Source organism: Chlorocebus sabaeus, chromosome 17 (genome assembly GCF_047675955.1).
Source record: "Chlorocebus sabaeus isolate Y175 chromosome 17, mChlSab1.0.hap1, whole genome shotgun sequence".
Classification (NCBI taxonomy): Eukaryota; Metazoa; Chordata; class Mammalia; order Primates; family Cercopithecidae; genus Chlorocebus; species Chlorocebus sabaeus.
Genome location: NC_132920.1, coordinates 40,585,710 through 40,605,321, shown reverse-complemented (window position 1 = coordinate 40,605,321; position 19,612 = coordinate 40,585,710). Strand labels below are relative to the sequence as shown.

The 19,612-nt window shown below is 47.5% G+C and overlaps 1 protein-coding gene across 1 annotated transcript in view; it reads left to right on the top strand.

The window, feature by feature from the left end:
* LRFN2 (leucine rich repeat and fibronectin type III domain containing 2) overlaps positions 1–19,612 on the top strand; it is a 194,458-nt gene that overhangs the window by 148,896 nt on the left and 25,950 nt on the right. The window contains exon 2 of the mRNA XM_007972687.3: positions 1,294–2,718. Coding sequence (XP_007970878.1) covers positions 1,319–2,718 — 1,400 coding nt within the window. The 5' untranslated portion in view covers positions 1,294–1,318. The remainder of the gene's footprint in view (positions 1–1,293; positions 2,719–19,612) is intronic.

Below are 19,612 nucleotides of genomic sequence, written 5' to 3'. Positions count from 1 at the left end.
CAAAAGTCCACCTCAGCTGGTTATCATTTGTTCTTTTGCTCTAGCAGTAAAGACCCAAGAAGCACTACATCAATAAGGCCACATTTAGTACAACATGGGATAGTGATGAAACTGTTGAGATTTGGAGGCATGAAGACCTGAGTCAGATTTCTGTTCCTTTCTTTCTTAGATAGTCATTCTTGTAAAAGCACCTACTATGTGCCAGGCAGTGCTTTAGGCTTTAGGCATGCAGTGGTGAATAAAAAGAGGTCCCTTCTTCTTGGGGCTTTACTGCTAGAGCAAAAGAACAAATTACAAAGAAGACAAATAGGTAAAACATAGAGTAGGTTGATAGAGATAAGTTTCAAGGAGAAAATAGAGAGCAGAGCAGAGGGCTATGCAGTGGGGTGGGGCGGGGATGATCATGGAAGGGCATCTGGGAAGGCCTCTGGGAGAAGGTAACTTGTGAGTAAAGATCCAAAGGAGGCTCTGAGGCCATGAGCAATCCTCATCTGTGTATAGATAATCCCTTCCTTCTGAAGGGGTTTCCTAAAGTCCAAAAGAGCTGATGTATGTGAGGGTCCAGACAGAGGCTAATTGCTTACGAAGGGTTCAGAATTCACTCCTTTGCCTCCCATCATACCTCCTTCTTCACTTCCCACATTCTCAAGGATTCATGAACTATATGAATTCTCCTTGGTGAAACAGTTCCCCACTGACCCTGGAGACTCTCAGCACCAACTCTCTTCTTATCTACAACATCATTCTTAAGGAATGCTGGTTCAATTTAATTTCATGCTAAGCCTAAACCAATTAAGAAGGTAAAATTATGTCTCAAAATACAGCCATAACATCCTTTCAAACTCAACTATTGGATAAGCCAGTGGTATGGTATCCCATCTATCCATCCATCCATCCATCCATCCATCCATCCATCCATCCATCCAACAGATGGTTATTGAGCAGCTACTGTGTTCCAGGCATTGAGCTAGGTAATTGGGATATAGCAGTTAGTAAAGCAGGCAAAAGTACCTGCTCTCTTTAGAGCTGACCATATAAGACTGATACAGGAAACAATAAGTAAACATCATAAATAAGTAAACTAAATAGTGTGTTAGAAGGTGATAGAAGCTAAGGAAAAGAGAAACAGTGAAACTGCATTAGAGGGATTCTTGGAAGAGTTTAGGTCTTGCCTGAACACATGCCATTCTCTGCCACTCCCTAAGCAGTGAGAGTTAATGTGAGGGAGGAAGCTCTGGGTGAATGCATTAGGAATTTGCCTTCTGACCCTGACTTTGTGTTTCTCCCTTCCAGGCACCGTGGCCTGAGTGACCAGACCATGGAGACCCTGCTTGGTGGCCTGCTGGCGTTTGGCATGGCGTTTGCCGTGGTCGACGCCTGCCCCAAGTACTGTGTCTGCCAGAACCTGTCTGAGTCACTGGGGACCCTGTGCCCCTCCAAGGGGCTGCTTTTTGTACCCCCTGATATTGACCGGCGGACAGTGGAGCTGCGTCTGGGTGGCAACTTCATCATCCACATCAGCCGCCAGGACTTTGCCAACATGACTGGGCTGGTGGACCTGACCCTGTCCAGGAACACCATCAGCCACATCCAGCCCTTTTCCTTTCTGGACCTCGAGAGCCTCCGCTCCCTGCATCTCGACAGCAATCGGCTGCCAAGCCTTGGGGAGGACACCCTCCGGGGCCTGGTCAACCTGCAGCACCTTATTGTGAACAACAACCAGCTGGGTGGCATTGCAGATGAGGCTTTTGAGGACTTCCTGCTGACGCTGGAGGACCTGGACCTCTCCTACAACAACCTCCATGGCCTGCCGTGGGACTCCGTGCGGCGCATGGTCAACCTCCACCAGCTGAGCCTGGACCACAACCTGCTGGACCACATCGCTGAGGGCACCTTTGCAGACCTGCAGAAACTGGCCCGCCTGGATCTCACCTCCAACCGGCTGCAGAAGCTGCCCCCTGATCCCATCTTTGCCCGCTCCCAGGCTTCGGCTTTGACAGCCACACCCTTTGCCCCACCCTTGTCCTTTAGTTTTGGGGGTAACCCACTTCACTGCAACTGTGAGCTTCTCTGGCTGCGGAGGCTCGAGCGAGACGACGACCTGGAAACCTGTGGCTCCCCTGGGGGCCTCAAGGGTCGCTACTTCTGGCACGTGCGTGAGGAGGAGTTTGTGTGCGAGCCGCCTCTCATCACCCAGCACACACACAAGCTGCTGGTTCTGGAGGGCCAGGCGGCCACACTCAAGTGCAAAGCCATCGGGGACCCCAGCCCCCTTATCCACTGGGTAGCCCCTGATGACCGCCTGGTAGGGAACTCCTCAAGGACCGCTGTCTATGACAATGGCACCCTGGACATCTTCATCACCACATCTCAGGACAGTGGTGCCTTCACCTGCATTGCTGCCAATGCTGCCGGAGAAGCCACAGCCATGGTGGAGGTCTCCATCGTCCAGCTGCCACACCTCAGCAATAGCACCAGCCGCACTGCACCCCCCAAGTCCCGCCTCTCAGACATCACTGGTTCCAGCAAGACCAGCCGGGGAGGTGGAGGCAGTGGGGGCGGAGAGCCTCCCAAAAGCCCCCCGGAACGGGCTGTGCTTGTGTCTGAAGTGACCACCACCTCAGCTCTGGTCAAGTGGTCTGTCAGCAAGTCAGCACCCCGGGTGAAGATGTACCAGCTGCAGTACAACTGCTCTGACGATGAGGTACTGATTTACAGGTGAGCAAGCGGCTGTGGCAAAGGCAGGGAGGGTGTCTAGCTGGGGAAGGAGGAGGGAATGGAGAGGTTTTGGGGCTGCTCCCATCTATACCCCTCTTCCCCAAAGGTGTCTGTGGGGATTCTGGGGTAAACTGTGCCGTTCGTGCAGGTAAGAGGAGATAGAAAGAACATCAACTACAAGGCTAAGAAGAAAAGAACCCACATGGTCAGCCTGAGAGATATGTGTAGAGAAAGACCACACCTCCCGGCTGGGTGGCTATGGTCAGTGGTCATGTGGCTATGAGCTTCTGAATGTTCTGTTCTGAGCCCAGATGGAGGATATACAAGGACAATGAATAGACCTCTTGGCTGAAGGTTTTGACTCCCCCAAGGAGGAATGCATTTGACCTTCACCTGGACTCATATACAGTCATGGTTAAGGCTCTGAGGTCAGAAAGAGTGGGATTCAAATCATGGCTTTTCCACTTGCTGGTCATTTCATTCTCCTGGCCTACCTCAGTTTTCTCATCTGTAAAATAGGGATAATTAATACCTGACTTAGTTTGGACACTCACTAAATGCACTTACTCAGTTTTGGTAACTGAATCAAACTGGCTTTTAAAAAAAAAGAGAGAGAAAGGGAGCGGGAGTGTGTTGACTCATGTCATTAATAAGTCAGGAACCTGCTTCAGGTTCAGCTGGGTCAAAGGTCCCCACAAACCTGTATTCTCAGTTTCTTACCTCCCCTAAGTTCTATTTTTCTCTGGGTTGGCTTCACCGTCAGGCAGTCTCTTTCCTCTGGGAGACCTCTGCTGGGTCCTCTAAGGAGCCCTAGAGCCCACTTAGAGCCCTAGAGGGAGAAGAGCTTCCCATTCCCGATTGAGCGCTGATTGAGTCAGACCACATCACGTGAGCCCCCTGGATCTTACAGGTAGCGTCAGCCCTCTCTCCTGTGCTGAACCCCCTGGGACTTAGTCTCTTCATCTAGAAGTGCAGACAATGATATTGACCTTGGAAAGTTCTTTGAAAATCAAGGGGTCTTTCCTAGGTCTGGTAGAAAGGGAGGTTAACTGTGGAAAGCTACAATAGAATCACACAAGTCATTCAGAGGGAAGAAGGTCACAGAGAGACAGAAGCCAGGGGCTGAAATGCTGACCACAGATGAGTTCCCTTATATGAAACATGAAGGACATGGCCTAGAACCTTATCACTCAAGGAATGTATGGTCTCCTTTGAAATTCTGTGTGTTTTATTTTATGCATGTAAAATGATTGTTTGGAGATGGGATCCCATGAGTTTCATCAGACAGCCAAAGGGCCCATGGTGCAAGAGAGATCAAGAATACTTGATCCATCCTGGAGGTCTCCTCCAGCTCTGACTGTCTGAGTTGATGAGACTCTGGATGGGAAGCTTGTGGGAGAAGAGTACATGCGGAAGAATAGAGTCAATGTGATTGAGGGTGGGTGTGTCATGGAAACCGTAGTGGAGCTGGGGAACTCCCGTTACCTGGCAGCTGCTGGTCTTGTCTAGACAGCAGTGTTGCGTCTCAGAATGGAGAGAAAGCAGTATTGGAACTTACCCACAGGCATGTATGAACATATATAGGAATATATAGATAGGGGCATATAGTCAAACTTAAATATGCATATATGTATTTTTCTCATTATAAAAGTCATAGTCTTTATTGAAAATTTGGAAAGTAGGGAAAATTGATGAAGAAGGAAATAAAAATTACCTATAATCCCACCATCCAAAGTTAATAAGAGAAATTTGGAAGGTGTCTGAGTTCATTCAAATGGTATTTATAATCAATCTAGTGTATATTCTGTATCTTAATTCTTCCCACTCACCATTACAGCTTGCTTAGTTCCCATGGTATTAAAATACTTTTTATTTGGCTGTATTATAATTTATTTAACTAACCTTCTATTATTGAACATTCAGGTGGTTTCTCATTTTTCATTATTAAAAGTAATACAGTGAGGGATATTTTTGCACATAAATATATTTGTGCAACCTCAGTGATTTCTTTAGCATATTTTTCTAGGAGTTGAATTACTGGTTTATGGATAAATTATAATCTTTATACATTACATATAAATACCCTTTCATCAGTGGAAGTGCTCATTTTGATCACACTTTTGCCAATATTGAATATATAATTACTTTCATCTTTGCCAATTTGAGAGGTGAAAAATGGCACTTGCTTTAATTTGCATTTCTTTGCTAACTTGTGAGGTTGACCTTTTGAAAATAAATATATTTCTTTACTTGTGAATTTATTATATGGTCATGACTTCGATTAAAAAAAAAATGTAAAGGCAAAAAGCTACCAGCTCTGTGGTTTGCACAGGGAAATGCAGTTTGTGAGGGGGAGAGAAGATGTTGGCTTCCACAAGGCAACACGCTAGCATTGCCAAAATGGCGCAGCTCACCAGGGGTCTCAAAGATACCCTGGGAGGAGGAGGGGAAGGCTTGGGGTAGGCTCCTGTAATCACTCAAGGTGGGAATTCAAATTGCTTTTATTTGGTGATTGAGAACCTGGAAACACTAACTTTCTAAATATAATGTAAATTAAATGGAAGCGTCAGAAACCTTGGAATAAAAAAATGCAGCTAGCAATAGTGACTTCTCAGGGCTGGTTACACAGACAAGAGGAGATACAGCATGGAAATCCTCCAAATAGTGGGGGCATATAGTAGTAAACACGCAAGGATTATTATTATTAGTATTAGTAGTAGTACTAGTAGTACTACTAGCAGTAGTAGTAGCAGTGAGAATAATAGTAGTATAAAATAAGACTAGCATCATATCCACCATCTTGGGGAAGAAAGTGGAAGAGGAAGGTTAGATATGCAATTCAGTCTTCTCTTTAAGAAGACAAATTTCCAAAGTTTTTGAGGAAAAAGTAAGCGCAAGTCTGTAGCCAGATAATAGTAATAGCAATCACTGGCCAACATTACTGCCAGGCTACTATGTGTTTGATGCTTAGCTTTTACAGGTGGTATCTCATTTAATCCGTCTGGATATATGAAGAAGCATAAAAGACCAAGAGAATTAAAAAATAAAATTATTTCAAGAACACACAGCAGAAAGAGACAGTGCTGTGATTTGAACTCCAGCCTCTGGCTTCAGCACCCAGACTCAACCCCTGTGGTCATGCTGCCCACTGTCTTAAAAGGGATTACGGCTTGAGAGAAATAGGAGACTCTAATACAGAATCTGGATTTTTAGAAAATGAATTGACCTCATTAGAAAGAGTGGACATCAGCGGGCACAGGGCTCTCTGCCCTGCTCATTTTAAACAGAAGGTATACAAAAGAAGGGAGGAAAGGTCTGTATCTGAAGATGAGTATTGAAGAGGAGCACGTGCTGTACAGAGAAAGCTCAATGCAACCAAAGAGGGTTTTTTAGTCCATGTTTATGTCCAAGAAGAAGAAATGCTGGTTGGGAAAGAGGTTACAATGAGAATAGATAAGAAGCAAAGAGTTGCAACTTGCAACTTGCCTCCATCTTCCCCAGCAAGGAGAAAAGCAGCAGCAGCAACAGCAGCAGCAATAAACACCTGCATTGATGGATTATTTGTGCTGGTCACTATTCTAAGGGTTCTATGTGCACTAACTCATTTAGTTCTCACAAACCCTTAGGAGGTTAAAAACTATTATTTCACTTTATGTAGAAGAAACTTGCTCAAGGTGTTAAACAGGGGGTAAGTAGCAGAGATGGAATCTGAATATAGGCAGCCTGTATGTTTGCCCAAAGCCTCAACCTAACAAGACCAATACTATGGAGAGGGATGCCAAAGCCCAACAGGCCTGCATAACAGTGCCATCCATGAGTTCTGGTCACCACGCCCTGGTGGGTCACATGTAGGTGAGTAAGGACTAAAGGAGCAAGTAGACGAGGTTCTCAAGCCCGTGGTGGTGATTCTGAGATAGCATAGACAGAGAGATGCCTGAGATGGGAAAGGGGTGAATATTCTGATTTTCAGGGAATAAACTCTGTAATGCTTAGGGTGTTAGGCTGGACATGGAGTCCCTATACAATTCTGGAAAGACTTTCTCAATAGGTAGCTGTGAGCGCTTGGAAAAGAATGCTAACCTAACATGGGTTCACTAAGGGCAAATCCTGCCAAGTCATTGAACCATGTCTTCAGGAGAGGCTGTGGACCAGTAGTTCTCAACCTTTTTATCTGCCTCCTTGTCATTCATGAGGGCAGTGCTTCTCAGAGATATCCCCGCTTGCATAGTGATTCTCGGCTGGACCAGCATCTCTGGAGTGACAGGTACACTTGGAAAATGTCCTAGGAGTTTCTGCTGGCTGTGAGTCACTACCATAAACAGAGCACGTCACAATCGTACAGGACATTTGGTGAACTCTCATGCTGTCTTGGGGACAAAATGGAGACATGTAAACTGATGAAGTGAAGTTGTAACTGGTCAGATAACCAGATAACCAGACTGATTAATAAATTGATGCGAATATGCCAGAAAGCCTTTGGCTTCTGCCTCAACATCTGTCCCATTTCTGTACTGCCAGTGTATTTTCTAATTGAGATTGATAACTACACAGAAAATAGGTTTGGCCAATTGTCATGTCGACAAAACATCAATCAATCAATCATCTATCTTCATTTTGGTTCAAGAAATCAGTTGCAATTGCACAAGGTCAAGGTGAGGAAAATCTGGCTCGACTGAAATTCTGTGTGCCTAGGCTCAGAGTTGTGGTTGATCTTGAGGATGTTATGGCCACAATGTGATGAAACCGGTGAGAGACTCCTGTCATTTTTAGTTGCGCTAATGGAAGTATAGTGGTCAGATCATGAGAGGTTATGGTTCTGCTGAGTCATTGTAGCTGGTCAGAGCAGAGCTTTAATATGTTTAATTCTGGATGGTACAGTCTTGGGAGTCATGTTTATAAGCTGCAATGTATCCAGAGGAGGGCTGATGAGAATGAGGTTCTGGAAGCTCAGGTGAAATGGGAGAAGTTCACCTTGGAGATGAGAAGACTTAGAAAAGAAGTCATGGCTCCTTTAACTTATTCGAAGAATTTGTGGGTGGAAAAGAGGAAAAGACATACACACACACACGCGCGCACACACACACACATGCGTGCATGGAAGTAGGCATTGGCCCGTTACAAAAACAAAATTCCAACAGCAACAGCCTTACACATGTCTCTCATTGCTCTCCATCTGGCTCCGAAATGATTTGGCTTTGTATCTATCTTCCTCGCTAGCATGTGATATTCATGCATGCTCATCTCCATGTCCTCAGCTCTTAGTAAGTCCTGGTCCAAAATAGCTATTGAGTCAACATTTGGTGAACTGGACAGACTGGAAATAAAGATCAAAGCGGCCCAACAGCAGATTAAAGTAAAAGCTGCCACAAAGTAGTGAGCTGCCCATACCAAAAGGGTTCAAGAGAACCTGGCTGACTCCATTCCAGGGGTACTAAGCAGGCAGCCTGACTTTCAGGCAGGAGTGAAAACATTTAACTTAAATGATCCCAGCTCTCATAGTGTGTGGATCTACTCGAGACTTTCAAAATCCCATGATCAAGATAATATGGCTTCCACTGTTGCTAAATTTACCTGCTTTTACTAGTTGGGGGCACTGTGTCAGCTCGCCTCCTGGGGTTAGGGTACCGTGTCTCACAGGCATTTAAGCTCCAGGGCCTGAGGTCAGAGACAAAAATCTTGGCAGAGGCCCAGAGAACCCAACCAGACCTGGACATAGGCCATTGACAGGTCACCAGTGACCCACCTCAAGGTTTCACAGAAACCCCAAAGAGCTGTGAGCGATGTCTGAAAACATCAGCATCTAGTCTACATACCAGGAAGGAGGAGCAGAGGCACGGATCACCCCAAATCATGGATAACTCAGACCAGATTTGAATTAGGCTATATAAAATAGTGCCTTGCTCTTTTTTCAGCTAATAAGCTCCCTCATTATTTAACGATCCTGGCTGCACTTCCAAGCTGCTTGCCCTTCCTGAGTACACACAGCTGAGCCCTGTAGGCAGGCGCTGTGACACACTGGAGACAGACAGTCCACAAGCGGGGCCTGGCCTGTTTCCTCTGTGACTGGGGAGGGCTGACTGACATGTCCCTCAATGCCAGGGCCCACCCTGTCAGGAAGGGGCTGGCACTAATGGTGTCAGCAACAAAGGGGAGAGGAGTCAACGAGGGGTAGGGAAAGTTTGGGAGAGGGAAGTCAGAAAGGCAGCCTCCCCTGCCACCCTGGAGGCAGCAACAGCCTACCCCAGCTTGGCTTCATCCCTGGGGTGACATGGAAAGTTAAATGTCCTGCATGTCATTATCAGCCCAAGTGACATTCACTAACACTTGTCTCTAAGAGTTGTCAAGAACATCTGTCACCAGGCGTGATGTTGGAATGGTCCCCAGGAGGGCCAGGGGAAGAGCAGGCGTGCTCCTGAGGCAGTCAGCCGGGATGCAGCTGTGCCTTGTGCTGCTCAATATGCTGCCCCCATCCTCGTGTAGAAAAGTGAGGGGCTGTGACGAGAGAGACCCTGAAGATGGGGAGATGACAGCCACCCCAGCCCCTGTCCGACGCTATCTGCAGGCTCCCTTTCCCATGCCATGTCTTCTGTGATTGTTAGACACACGTCCTGTACTGGGAGACCAGACCACCCCACTGAGTTTTGCAGGGCTGGGGCAGGGGGCTGCGTCTTTTACTGCTGCTCTGTCTTCCATTTGGGGAAAGGACAAGAGGGCAGATTCAGCAAGTTTTCACCCCATCAGGATCTCACCACTCCACATCTCAGTGGAGCTCTGCCCTACCCCATGAAAAGACAGCCATCTCTACTGTGGGTTGGAGAAAACTTTACTCGTGAAGTCAACATCTCAGGATCTGGGGCCATGGGGAGAAGCTGGTGGGAACAGGTGTTCTTAAAGGGAGATGCTGTTAGGGACAGGTGTTCTCTAAAGGGAGTGGGGCATGCCAGGGACAGGACCTGTGAGAGAAGATTCTTTGACTCAGCTGTTTCCCCAGAGGGTCTGGACTCTTCTGGAAGGGTCGGTTGAGTCCCGACAGGCAGAGGAAGAGAATGGTATAGAGGAGGAAATAGGGGTGGACAGGGAGGAAAGGTAACTCCTTGGTCAGAACCCAAATCAAAATCAAACTGCCTTGGATTTTATATTTTCTTTTTTTTTTTTCACACTGTTGAAACATGACATCTACAAGAGAGGATGCAAAAGACTATAATGTTAAACCTATTTTATAGATAGTAAAACTAGTCTTAAACAGATTGAGTAGATTTTACAAAGTTAGCCAAAGCAAAGACTAAGAAATGTAGTCTTCTACATCCAGCCCTTTCCACTGTGCTATGTACCTGCTGTGGGGCACTTCTCACTAAAGCCCCAAAGAGTCCTTACTAAGGCTGGAGACATGGGTTGGGGACACCAGCTGTAATTTCTCTTTCTGGGAAGTATGGAGTAGCTCTCTGGAAGTCCATAGGGATTTTCTGTCAGCTTTAGTCGAGACTCAGTCTCATACTTCTAAGTTCCAGCAATGCTGGGGAAACAGGGGTGCCAGTGAGAAGCTTGGTTCCACTGTACCGCCTGGGATCGTCCAGGTGATCAATGGGCAAGATGAAGATTTCTGGGTTGCATGTCACCAGGTAAGCCACTGTGAAGTGACAGAGTTGCTAGAGGTATTACAGAAAAAAATGACTCTGGAGTCAGAAGTCCAGGGTGGTGATTAGGATGAACAGAAAACTCAACTAGTATGATTTAAACTCATAAGGTTTTATAATATCTCATGTAAAAGAAGACCAGTGGAAGAGAATTTAGGACTCGGTAGCATGGTCATCAGGAGCCCAGTTCCTTCTGTCTTTCTGTCCTACCATCCTCAGCACACAATTTCTGTCCTTAAGGTCACTTAATAGTACAAAATGGTTGCTGGAGCACCAGTGATCCCATCTCCCTTTTATGCAATAGGAAAGATGGAAACAAGAAGGGCAAGAAAGCAAAGTGGGGAGTTTCTCAGAATCCCCATCCAATAACTTCTCCTTGCATTTCATTGGGCACACATTTCTGCAAAGGAATCTAGGAAATGTAGGGTTATTTTTTCCAAGTTAGGCACAATGCACCCTCAGTAATGTAGAGAAGATAGGAAGGCAGGTAGCACATCCACACAACTCCATCATTTACTAGTCCTGGGACCATGGGAAAATCATTTTACTGCTCTCCATCTTTATTTTCGCATCTGTAAAATGAGAACAGAGATTCCTTTCTGCATATTTCATAGGATTGTGGTGAGGACTGAATGAACTCATGTATTTGAAAGAGCATTCTTCATAGTCAGCAGTGGCATACTGGTTACCTGAGAGTACTTATGATTACTAGGAGCCTGCCCACTTTTTCTTCTTGGACCTCTCTTCTAGTCCCTGTTCCCCAGCCTGCCTCCTGTGTCTCCATTTTTCAAAACCAACAGAGCTGTAAACTTGGAAAACGATCTGATGAAGTTTTAAGGGATCAAAGTATAAGGTATAACCCCTTTCAGAAATATTTTCACTTCAATTGGGAGCTCTGAAAGACCCAAAGGAGTGAATCCCTGATGGTGGAGTTTTAAAACCCACAGTAGGTTTGTGCATGGGGAGATGTTTTTCAGGGCACCTTCTAAGAGCATTTCAAATCATATTACTACCCCCACATCCTGCCCCTCTTGCTGTCCTCAAGAAGGTGACACCACTGGGATTCAAAAAGCTTCAGAGCATCTGTTCAGAGGTGACTAATTTCTCCACGTTATTCCTTTCTCAATCTCCAAAAGCTGTGGCTGGAGAGAGCTCCAAAGATAAAAAGTAATTAGCAAGAGTAAAGAGATTACAGCATGTATCCGGTCTCCCATCTTCTGAAATGAAGCTTTTTCCCCCTCCAGTAAGAGATAACAAGAGAACCAGTCCAATTAATTTTACATATGTTTGGTTATATGGAGATGGGAGTGGGGATATCATTTATTCTATACCAGGAAAACACTAAAAAGGGCTTACAGAGGGATGGGGTTAGGCCTGGAGGAGTGCCTGGGACTTGGGGATGATGCTGTGATGGTGGCCATCAAAACAACACCAAACACTTATCTCACAACTGAACTTTTCCAGGCATGTTCGTGTTCACAGAACCCAGCTCCACTCAGCCTCATTAACAGCCCAGGTCAGACCAGGAGTGGGGAAGGTGTGGAATTCAGGCATTCTGACCCTGACCCCAGGGCTTCCTACACACCCATGTTTCCCAACCCTGACTGTGTTTTGGAATCCCTTGAGGAGTGGCATCCCCCCATTAAAAAAGGGATTCTGAGTCAGCTTGTGTTGGTGCCTGGATATTCACGTTTTTAAGGCTCTCCCAGTGATTCTGACATGCATTCAGCATCATGCCCAGTGAAATCAGGGGTTTGGACAGCACTGGTAGACAGAGTTTCTGTAAATCCACAGCTAGGGGATTGGTCTCTAAACTGCTAGTGAGGGAAGAAGCCAGAAGGCCTGGGTTCAATCCCAGCTCTACCATGCACTACTCATCTCTTTGAGATTTGCTTCATCTAACATTGGAATAAAAAATCTTTTCTCTATGGGGTTATCTCCAAAGAGATAACATATGTGGAAACACTTTGGAAACAAAAACACCATGTGCATTTCAGTTGCTGGAGCCATTTTTTTCACCCCTCAGCTGAGTCTGAGTGATTACCATAAGAAAGATGGAATTATGGGTTCCAGACATGGGCTCTTGTGATCTCCCTTCCCTTTACTTGTCTGAACCTCAGGCTCCTCACCTTCTAAATGGGGATAATGATAACTCACCAGGTTGTTGTAAAATTGGAAAGAGATGACACATCATGAAAGAAGAACATCTTCATAAAATGTGAAGTGCTTCTAGTAGCAGAAATCCGACTTTTCCAAATTTGGGGGTAATTTCCGTCATTCTGAAAACCAAAAATAAAATTCTAAGGCCCCCCAACCAATTGAATGAACCCCTCCACTCAGCCAAGAGCATTCCAAAGTTAACCTGAACTTTTGTGAGTTCACAATTCTGTCAAAGCATTCCAAAAACTTGGCCATGATGGGAATGGGGAGCCACACGTGCCTCATTATACCCTCCTCTCTTTCGGAATTACTGACAGAACAGACTCTTTAAGTCTGATAAGAAACATTTACAATCTATTTTCTCTGAATCCTGCTACCTGGAGGCTTCATTTGCATGATAAAACCTTGGTCTCCACAACCCTTTATTGTTACCCAGACACTCCTTTCTGTTGATAATGACTCAGCCAATTGCCAATCAGAACATCTTTAAATCTACCTATTACCTCGAAGTGACCCACCTCTTGTCTTTCCAGTTTGAACCAGGTACATCCTGCGTGTACTGATTGATGTGTTATGTCTCCCTCAAATGTATAAAAGCAAGCTGCACCCAGACTACCTTGGGCACGTGTCGTCAGGACCTCCTGAGGCTGCGTCATGGGCAGGTCCTTAACCTTGGCAAAATAAACTTTCTAAATGGATTGAGACTTGTCAGATACTTTTGTGAGTTCACAATTCTGTCAAAGCATTCCAGAAGATGGTAGTTCAGAGCTGGTATGGGAGCTCCATGGAGTCAGGGACTGAGGCAGGTCAATTGCATTATTCTTAATGTGTGGCTCACTGCTCCTGCTCTTGCTCACATTCTCTACCTGGAGATTTTCTCTGGCGTGGCCTATCCATAGGGGAGTTGCCAACCCTGGGATCAGCCTTCAGCCTTTAACAGAATTTGGAGGATGAATACCCCAGCTTCCTTACCCTCGGAGAAAGGTGGATACATGGTCTATGCTCGCTCCCAGGGGCTCCCAGTAGGGGTGGGCCCCAATTGCCCACAGTGGTAACTTGCTTAGCAAAATGCCCTGTGCTGACTTCCTTCCACACTTCCTTACCACAGCTTCCTGAGCCCACCTCCCAGATAAACGACTCATACTCAAATCCTGGTCTCAGGGTCTGCATCTGGGAAACCCAAACTAAGACAGGCACCAACCCCTTTAAAGAATCCCACCCAGTGGCTTTTGCTGCTAGCTTATTGTATTTTTCCCAATGCACATTGGAGGCTGAGGAGGGCAATTGTCTGTTCGTGCACGTTGCTCCCCACTAGATAAAATCAGCGTTCTGCCGGGCAGTTAGAAGTGGGGAATGGATGTTGGGGAGGCGTACGACGGCCACAGAGCTGCCTGGGCGGAAGCATCGCTGCTGTGAGCGTTTCTTGGCACCTGCCCACACAGTCCCAGCAACCAGTAGCCAGTTTGTGGCTGAGGCCAGCCTCAGGGGGAAGCTGATGGGGCTGCTTTCCTGCCTCTCTGTGAGTGTTCTTTTCTCATCTCTGGAGACACAGAGCAAAGCAAAGAGGGAAGCTTACCTCTTGTCAATGAGGCCTATGGTCTGGCATGAATGTGTGTGATGGGAGTGGGCACCCTGTGGGTGACAGAAGGGATCACGACAAGAAGTCAAATTAATGTCCATCATCTTCAGGGTCTCAGAGGTGGGGGATGGATGCGGGAAGAATGGCACAAAACCACAGGATGTGATGGGCCACCCCGGGGTGAACGCAGGGCCATGCAGCCATGCACTGTGGATGAACGAGCTTGTTAACTCTTTACAAAAGAGAGCTATTTCCAGCAGGGGTGGGCTCCAAAGGTGGGCTCCGCTGTGCTCTGTGGCTGTGGGGCTGATGCTGTGGTTGAGAGTGCTGATCCAGACATGCGGATGAACTCCACTTGCATCGTAAAAGAGGTGAGCGGCAGGAAATGAAGCATGGAAGAGATCTGTTAAACAGCAAACCTTTGCACTAGGTCATTAGTCAGTGATGGTATTAAGTAAAGGAGCTTCTCAGTTTAGCAATTAGCCCCCAAAAAGGTTAAAACGTAAATGAATTGCTTGGTGAAATTAGTCCACTTGAGCTTTTCCATGAGCTAACTGCCTGGCTTGAGAGGAACATATTCTGGGGGGCTATGAGAGCAGGTAGAGTGGAGTGTAAGCTGTGTCCTGGGATTAAGGCGGGATTTGGAAGGAAGGAGGCTGCACGGGGTCGGCGGGGGTGGTAGCTATTTTAGGTGAAACCAATGAAGACAGAGACAGAGGCAGGAATGATCAGGCCCAGTCAAAGTCCTGTGAGGGCCCCTGGTGTATTTGTCAGCTGCTGCCACAACCGTGTTGCATAACAAAGAACCTCAAACTCTAGGTGGCTTATAGCCAAGAATATTGAATTTCCTTAGTCATAGCTCTGCAGGCTGGCTGGAGCTGAACTGGTCTGGTCCGGGCTGGGCTGGGCACGACTGCACTTGGCTTCAGGCTCCAGTTCTGATTCCCATCTTCTTTGGGTATCTCATCCTGGAGCGCCAGGAGAGGGGTAGTGGTTCTCTAGGTATGTTCTTCTCATGGTAATAGCAGAAATGCAGGAAGGCAAGCCCAGCTGCAGAAAAGAATGTCAAGCTTCTGTTGGTATCACACCTGCAAAATCTCGCTACCCACAGCAAGTTACGTGGCCAAGCCCAAAGGCAAGGTGCAGGGAATGAACTGCACTCAGCATCAAGCCATGAAAGGCTGTGGAGATCCTCCTTTATTACAGGCCCGTAAAGAAACAGTACCAATAATTTGTGACACTTGACTTTCCTGGCAGAAAGCCCCCCTAGAGGGCAGTGGTTCTCAAACCTGAGCATGCATGAGAATCACCTGGCAGGCTTATGAACACACAAGTACAAGACCCTGTCCCCTGAGTTTGTAATTCAGTAGGTACCGAGTGGAGCCTGAGAATCTGCGTTTCTAATACATTCTCTCCGGGATGCTGATGCTGCTGGTCTGGGGAAATTACTCTGAGAATCACTGGTCTAGGAAAAGGATAGGAATGTAGAGGTTGGAAGAGGGCAGAGTATGGATGGCCTTGAATGTCACACACAGTAGCTATGTTTCTGAGTCCTTACTGCACTCCAGGTACTGTTCTAAAGCTGTTCTGCATGTTCTCTTATTTGGAGTCATGCTAACCCTATGAGGTGTGATCCATGATTGCCACTTGATAGATGAGGACTCTGAGCCATAGGGAGGTGGCATGACTTGCAAGGCCTCACAGCTTGGAGGCGGTGGAGCTTGAGCTTGGAGCCAGTGCTGTCCTGACTTTGGGCTTCTTCCTGTTGCTGGTGAGAAGCCAGGGTCTAGTTCTGAGGGGAGGAATGACCTGGGATGAAGAAAACTCTGTATTTGGAACCAGCTATTCATTTATTCAGTCAATAAATATTTATTGTCTGGTTAAAACCTCAGGATTGGGAAAAGACAGGCATAGCACTTGCCTAGGAAAGTGATAGGAAGGTAGAGGTTGGAAGAGGGAAGAGTGGCCTTGAATATCAAGGAGCTTACATTCTTATTGGGGGGAGAGATGAAAAGTTCAAAAATATACAGGAGGAAGAAAAATAAACAGTGAAACGAGACGGAGACCAGAGGGCTACGGTTTTACATGGCTGGTCAGGAATTGCCTCTGTAAGGAGTGATGTTGGAGTAGAGACCTGAATGGAGTGAAAGAGTCAGGCAGGGGAAATAGCACATACAGAGGCCCTGGGGAGGGACACATTTATCCTGTTGGAGAAGTGGCAAGGACTCCAGTGCCTCTGGAGGTAGAGTGGCAGTGAATAAGTGAGAGGACTGGACAGGGCTGGATTACATAGGCCCTTGCTGGCCATGATGAGGCCTTGGCTTTTATCCTGAATGAGATGGAAACCTCTGGGGCTGAGGCTGGGGAGATTTGAAAGCAGGAGACTGGTGTAGTGTGACTAAGAAAAAAGATTCTGCTGCTGGCTGGAGAATATACCACAGCAGGCAGGGAGAGCATCAGGGAGACCAGTTACGGGATGGTTGCAGGGTTTTAGGTGTATCTTGAGACCCTCTTCCTCCTGAATGTTCACATCCATAAAATGGGAGAAGGACCCCTTCTTTCTCTCCCACTTGGGGCAGGAGGAGATTAGGGTGTGGGCCTGTGAGGGAGTAGGAAGTACTTAGGTAGGGAACAAAGCAGCATTTTGTCATGATTTTTCTGGCAGAATCCTTGGGCCTATGTCTGCTCGGCCCGGGAACCTCACTGAGGCCCAACTCAGCCATGAGTGGAGAGGAGTTTTGGATCTTCCTCTGTAGAGCAGAGCATCCCACGCCATCACTGACCCAGCTCCTCCGTCAGCAAACCCCAGCCCCTCCACCCCACAACCTTGTACTCTGATAGGGAGTAATTATTTATGTTCTTGTTTAATTAGCTCATTAGGTGTGTGCCGTGGCATTTCTGACAATAAATCACCTACTCTAGTGGCTCATAAGTGCATTTTTGGCTGGTGCCTGGCCCTGGCAATGAAGGTGGCAGTTGTCATATATGAATGTGGCCCTTGGTCAGGGGCTCAGTGACCTGTGCTCTGACTCCCAAGGTGTGTGTTGACAGGTGGGGAGGCTGCCGAGGCACTGAGCTTGGAGACAGGATCTTGGAAACTGAGACGGTGGCGGCAGCGGCAGCCGGCACTGAACGCCAGAAAGATATTTTTACCACCCGTCAAAATGCCACCGCGTGTGAGCCAGTGCCAAGGGCTGCTTCCCAAGGCTGCTTTGCTCTCCTCCCTCAAGCTTTGATTGTTGCTAGGAAAAAGGTCTGAGTGGAACAGGGAGGCTTTGAAGATTCCTGGGTTGGCTTGGCTGGTGCTCAGCAGTCGCCTCCCTCTGGGGCAGGGGGCTGGAAGGAAGCTTCTGGTGTGCAGTAAAAGGGAGTGGGTGGGGGGCTGCTTCTCCCAGGCCAGGAAAGCAGGAGCGCCCAGGTTTAGACCCAAGACCTATTCTTCCCCACCCTGCCTAGAACAGGCCTAAGAACAGAACCCTGTTTAAAAATGCTTCCTTCACAGTTCAGAGGGCCGGGAATTCCACCATTAAAGATGGGTTTCTTTGCACGTTTAAGGGGCAGAAACCTGGGAGATGGTAAAGTGGGTTTTTTCCTGGGACTGGCAAACAGTGGATGCTGACCCGAGGGAGGGCACAGTGGACGCCCTAGCAGGAGAAGGAGGAAGGGGGTCAGGAAGGGTCATGAGGTGACCTCAAAGCCCAGTTCCCCTCTGTGGACCTATTGTCAAGGGCTTGGGAGAGTCAGGGAGAGGAAAGGCAGAGCCAAAGTCCTTGGGACCAGTCCAGCTGCTTCTTTATTGCGACTCTCTTGGACTTGGTTCTTCTGTCTTTAAAATGGGCCTTGTTCTTGCTACTCTCAGACCAAGAAGAAGTCCAGAGTAAGAAAAGGTCAGTTCAAGCTCAACCAGGCCAACCCTCCCCTTTCTGTGAATCCTTGTGGTGCCCACCACTCCTCCCACCCGTCACCCCTCATTCCCACCCATCACCCCTCATTCCCACCCGTCACCCCTCATTCCCACCCGTCACCCCTCATTCCCACCACCCACTTGGGATGTTGGCTGGCTTCATGCAGGAATAACTTCCAGAGACAAGAAAGCCCCACCACTGCTGGGTGCCACTGGCTAAAATGTTATACCTCATTGGCCATGCGTGGTGGCTCATGCCCATAATTCCAGCAGTTTGGGAGGCTGAGGCGGGCGGATCACTTGAAGTTAGGAGTTTGAGACCAGCCTGGCCAACATGGTGAAACCCTGTCTCTACTAAAACTACAAAAATTAGTTGGGCGTGCTGGCACATGCATGTAATCCCAGCTACTGGGGAGGCTGAGGCAGGAAAATTGCTTGAACCCGGGAGGCGGAGGTTGCAGTGAGCCGAGATCATGCCACTGCACTCCAGCCTGGGTGAAGAAGTGAGAATCTGTCTCAAAACAAACAAACAAACAAATAAACAAAAGTTATACTTCATTGCAGGCCCTCAAATCTATCTCCCTCTACCTCCAACCTTTAAATTCTGCCTTCATCTTTATCAGGCATAAAACTAGTTCTTTTTCTGTAATATGTCCATTTAATTTTTGAACATAATTCTCATAGTTCACCCAATACTATTTGTTCAGATTCAACACCTTCCCTCCCTGCCTCGCTCCATCCTTGCCTTTACCTTTAATCATTCAAGAGGTGTTTAAGTTTACAACTCGTCTGGGCCACACATGGGAAAGGCAGCTATGAACAAGGCATTTCTGCCCTCCTGCAACTCGCATCTCCCAGGGAGACAAACGTTAAACAACTATGCTGGGAGGTGTTCACCGATTCAGTAGCTACAGCTGTGATAAATGCTGTGCAAGTATATGCTAGAGTAGGTCCTGGGGAACTGACCTAGCCTGGAGAAGCCAGGGAAGGCTTCCTGGAAGAGGTGACCCAGAAGGTCAAGTAGGAACTCAGGCCGGACATGGTGGCTCATGCCTGTAATCCCAGCACTTTGGGAGGTCGAGGTGGGTGGATCACCTGAGGTCAGGAGTTCAAGACCAGCCTGGCCAACATGGTAAAACGCCGTCTCTACTAAAAATACAAAAATTAGCTGGGCATGGTGGCACGTGCCTGTAATTCCAGCTACTTAAGAGGCTGAGGAAAATCACGTGAACCCGGGAGGTGGAGGTTGCAGTGAGCCAAGATTGCACCATCTCACTCCAGCCTAGTCGACAAAGCAAGACTGTCTCAAAGAAAAAAATAAAAATAAGTAAGAGCTCAACTAGTGAAGAGGCACAGGAGGCACTGTGGGGAAAGACTGGCGTGTTTGTCTGTCTCTGGAGCAGGAAGTTGCCTGGGGTGGGTCTCCAGTCCCTTACCTCAGATGTGTGCAGGGTTTGTGACGTCTCCCTGCAGGTGTGGGGTCCGGCAGTGGGCAATGCACTGAATGTGGCCTGTCCGGGCCAAAATGGGCTGAAGAAGCTCCTCTGAAGCTGAGGGTGCCCCCCATGTAAAGGCAGCCTCAGCCCTCCCTAGCCTCCGACGGTGCCAACTCCCACA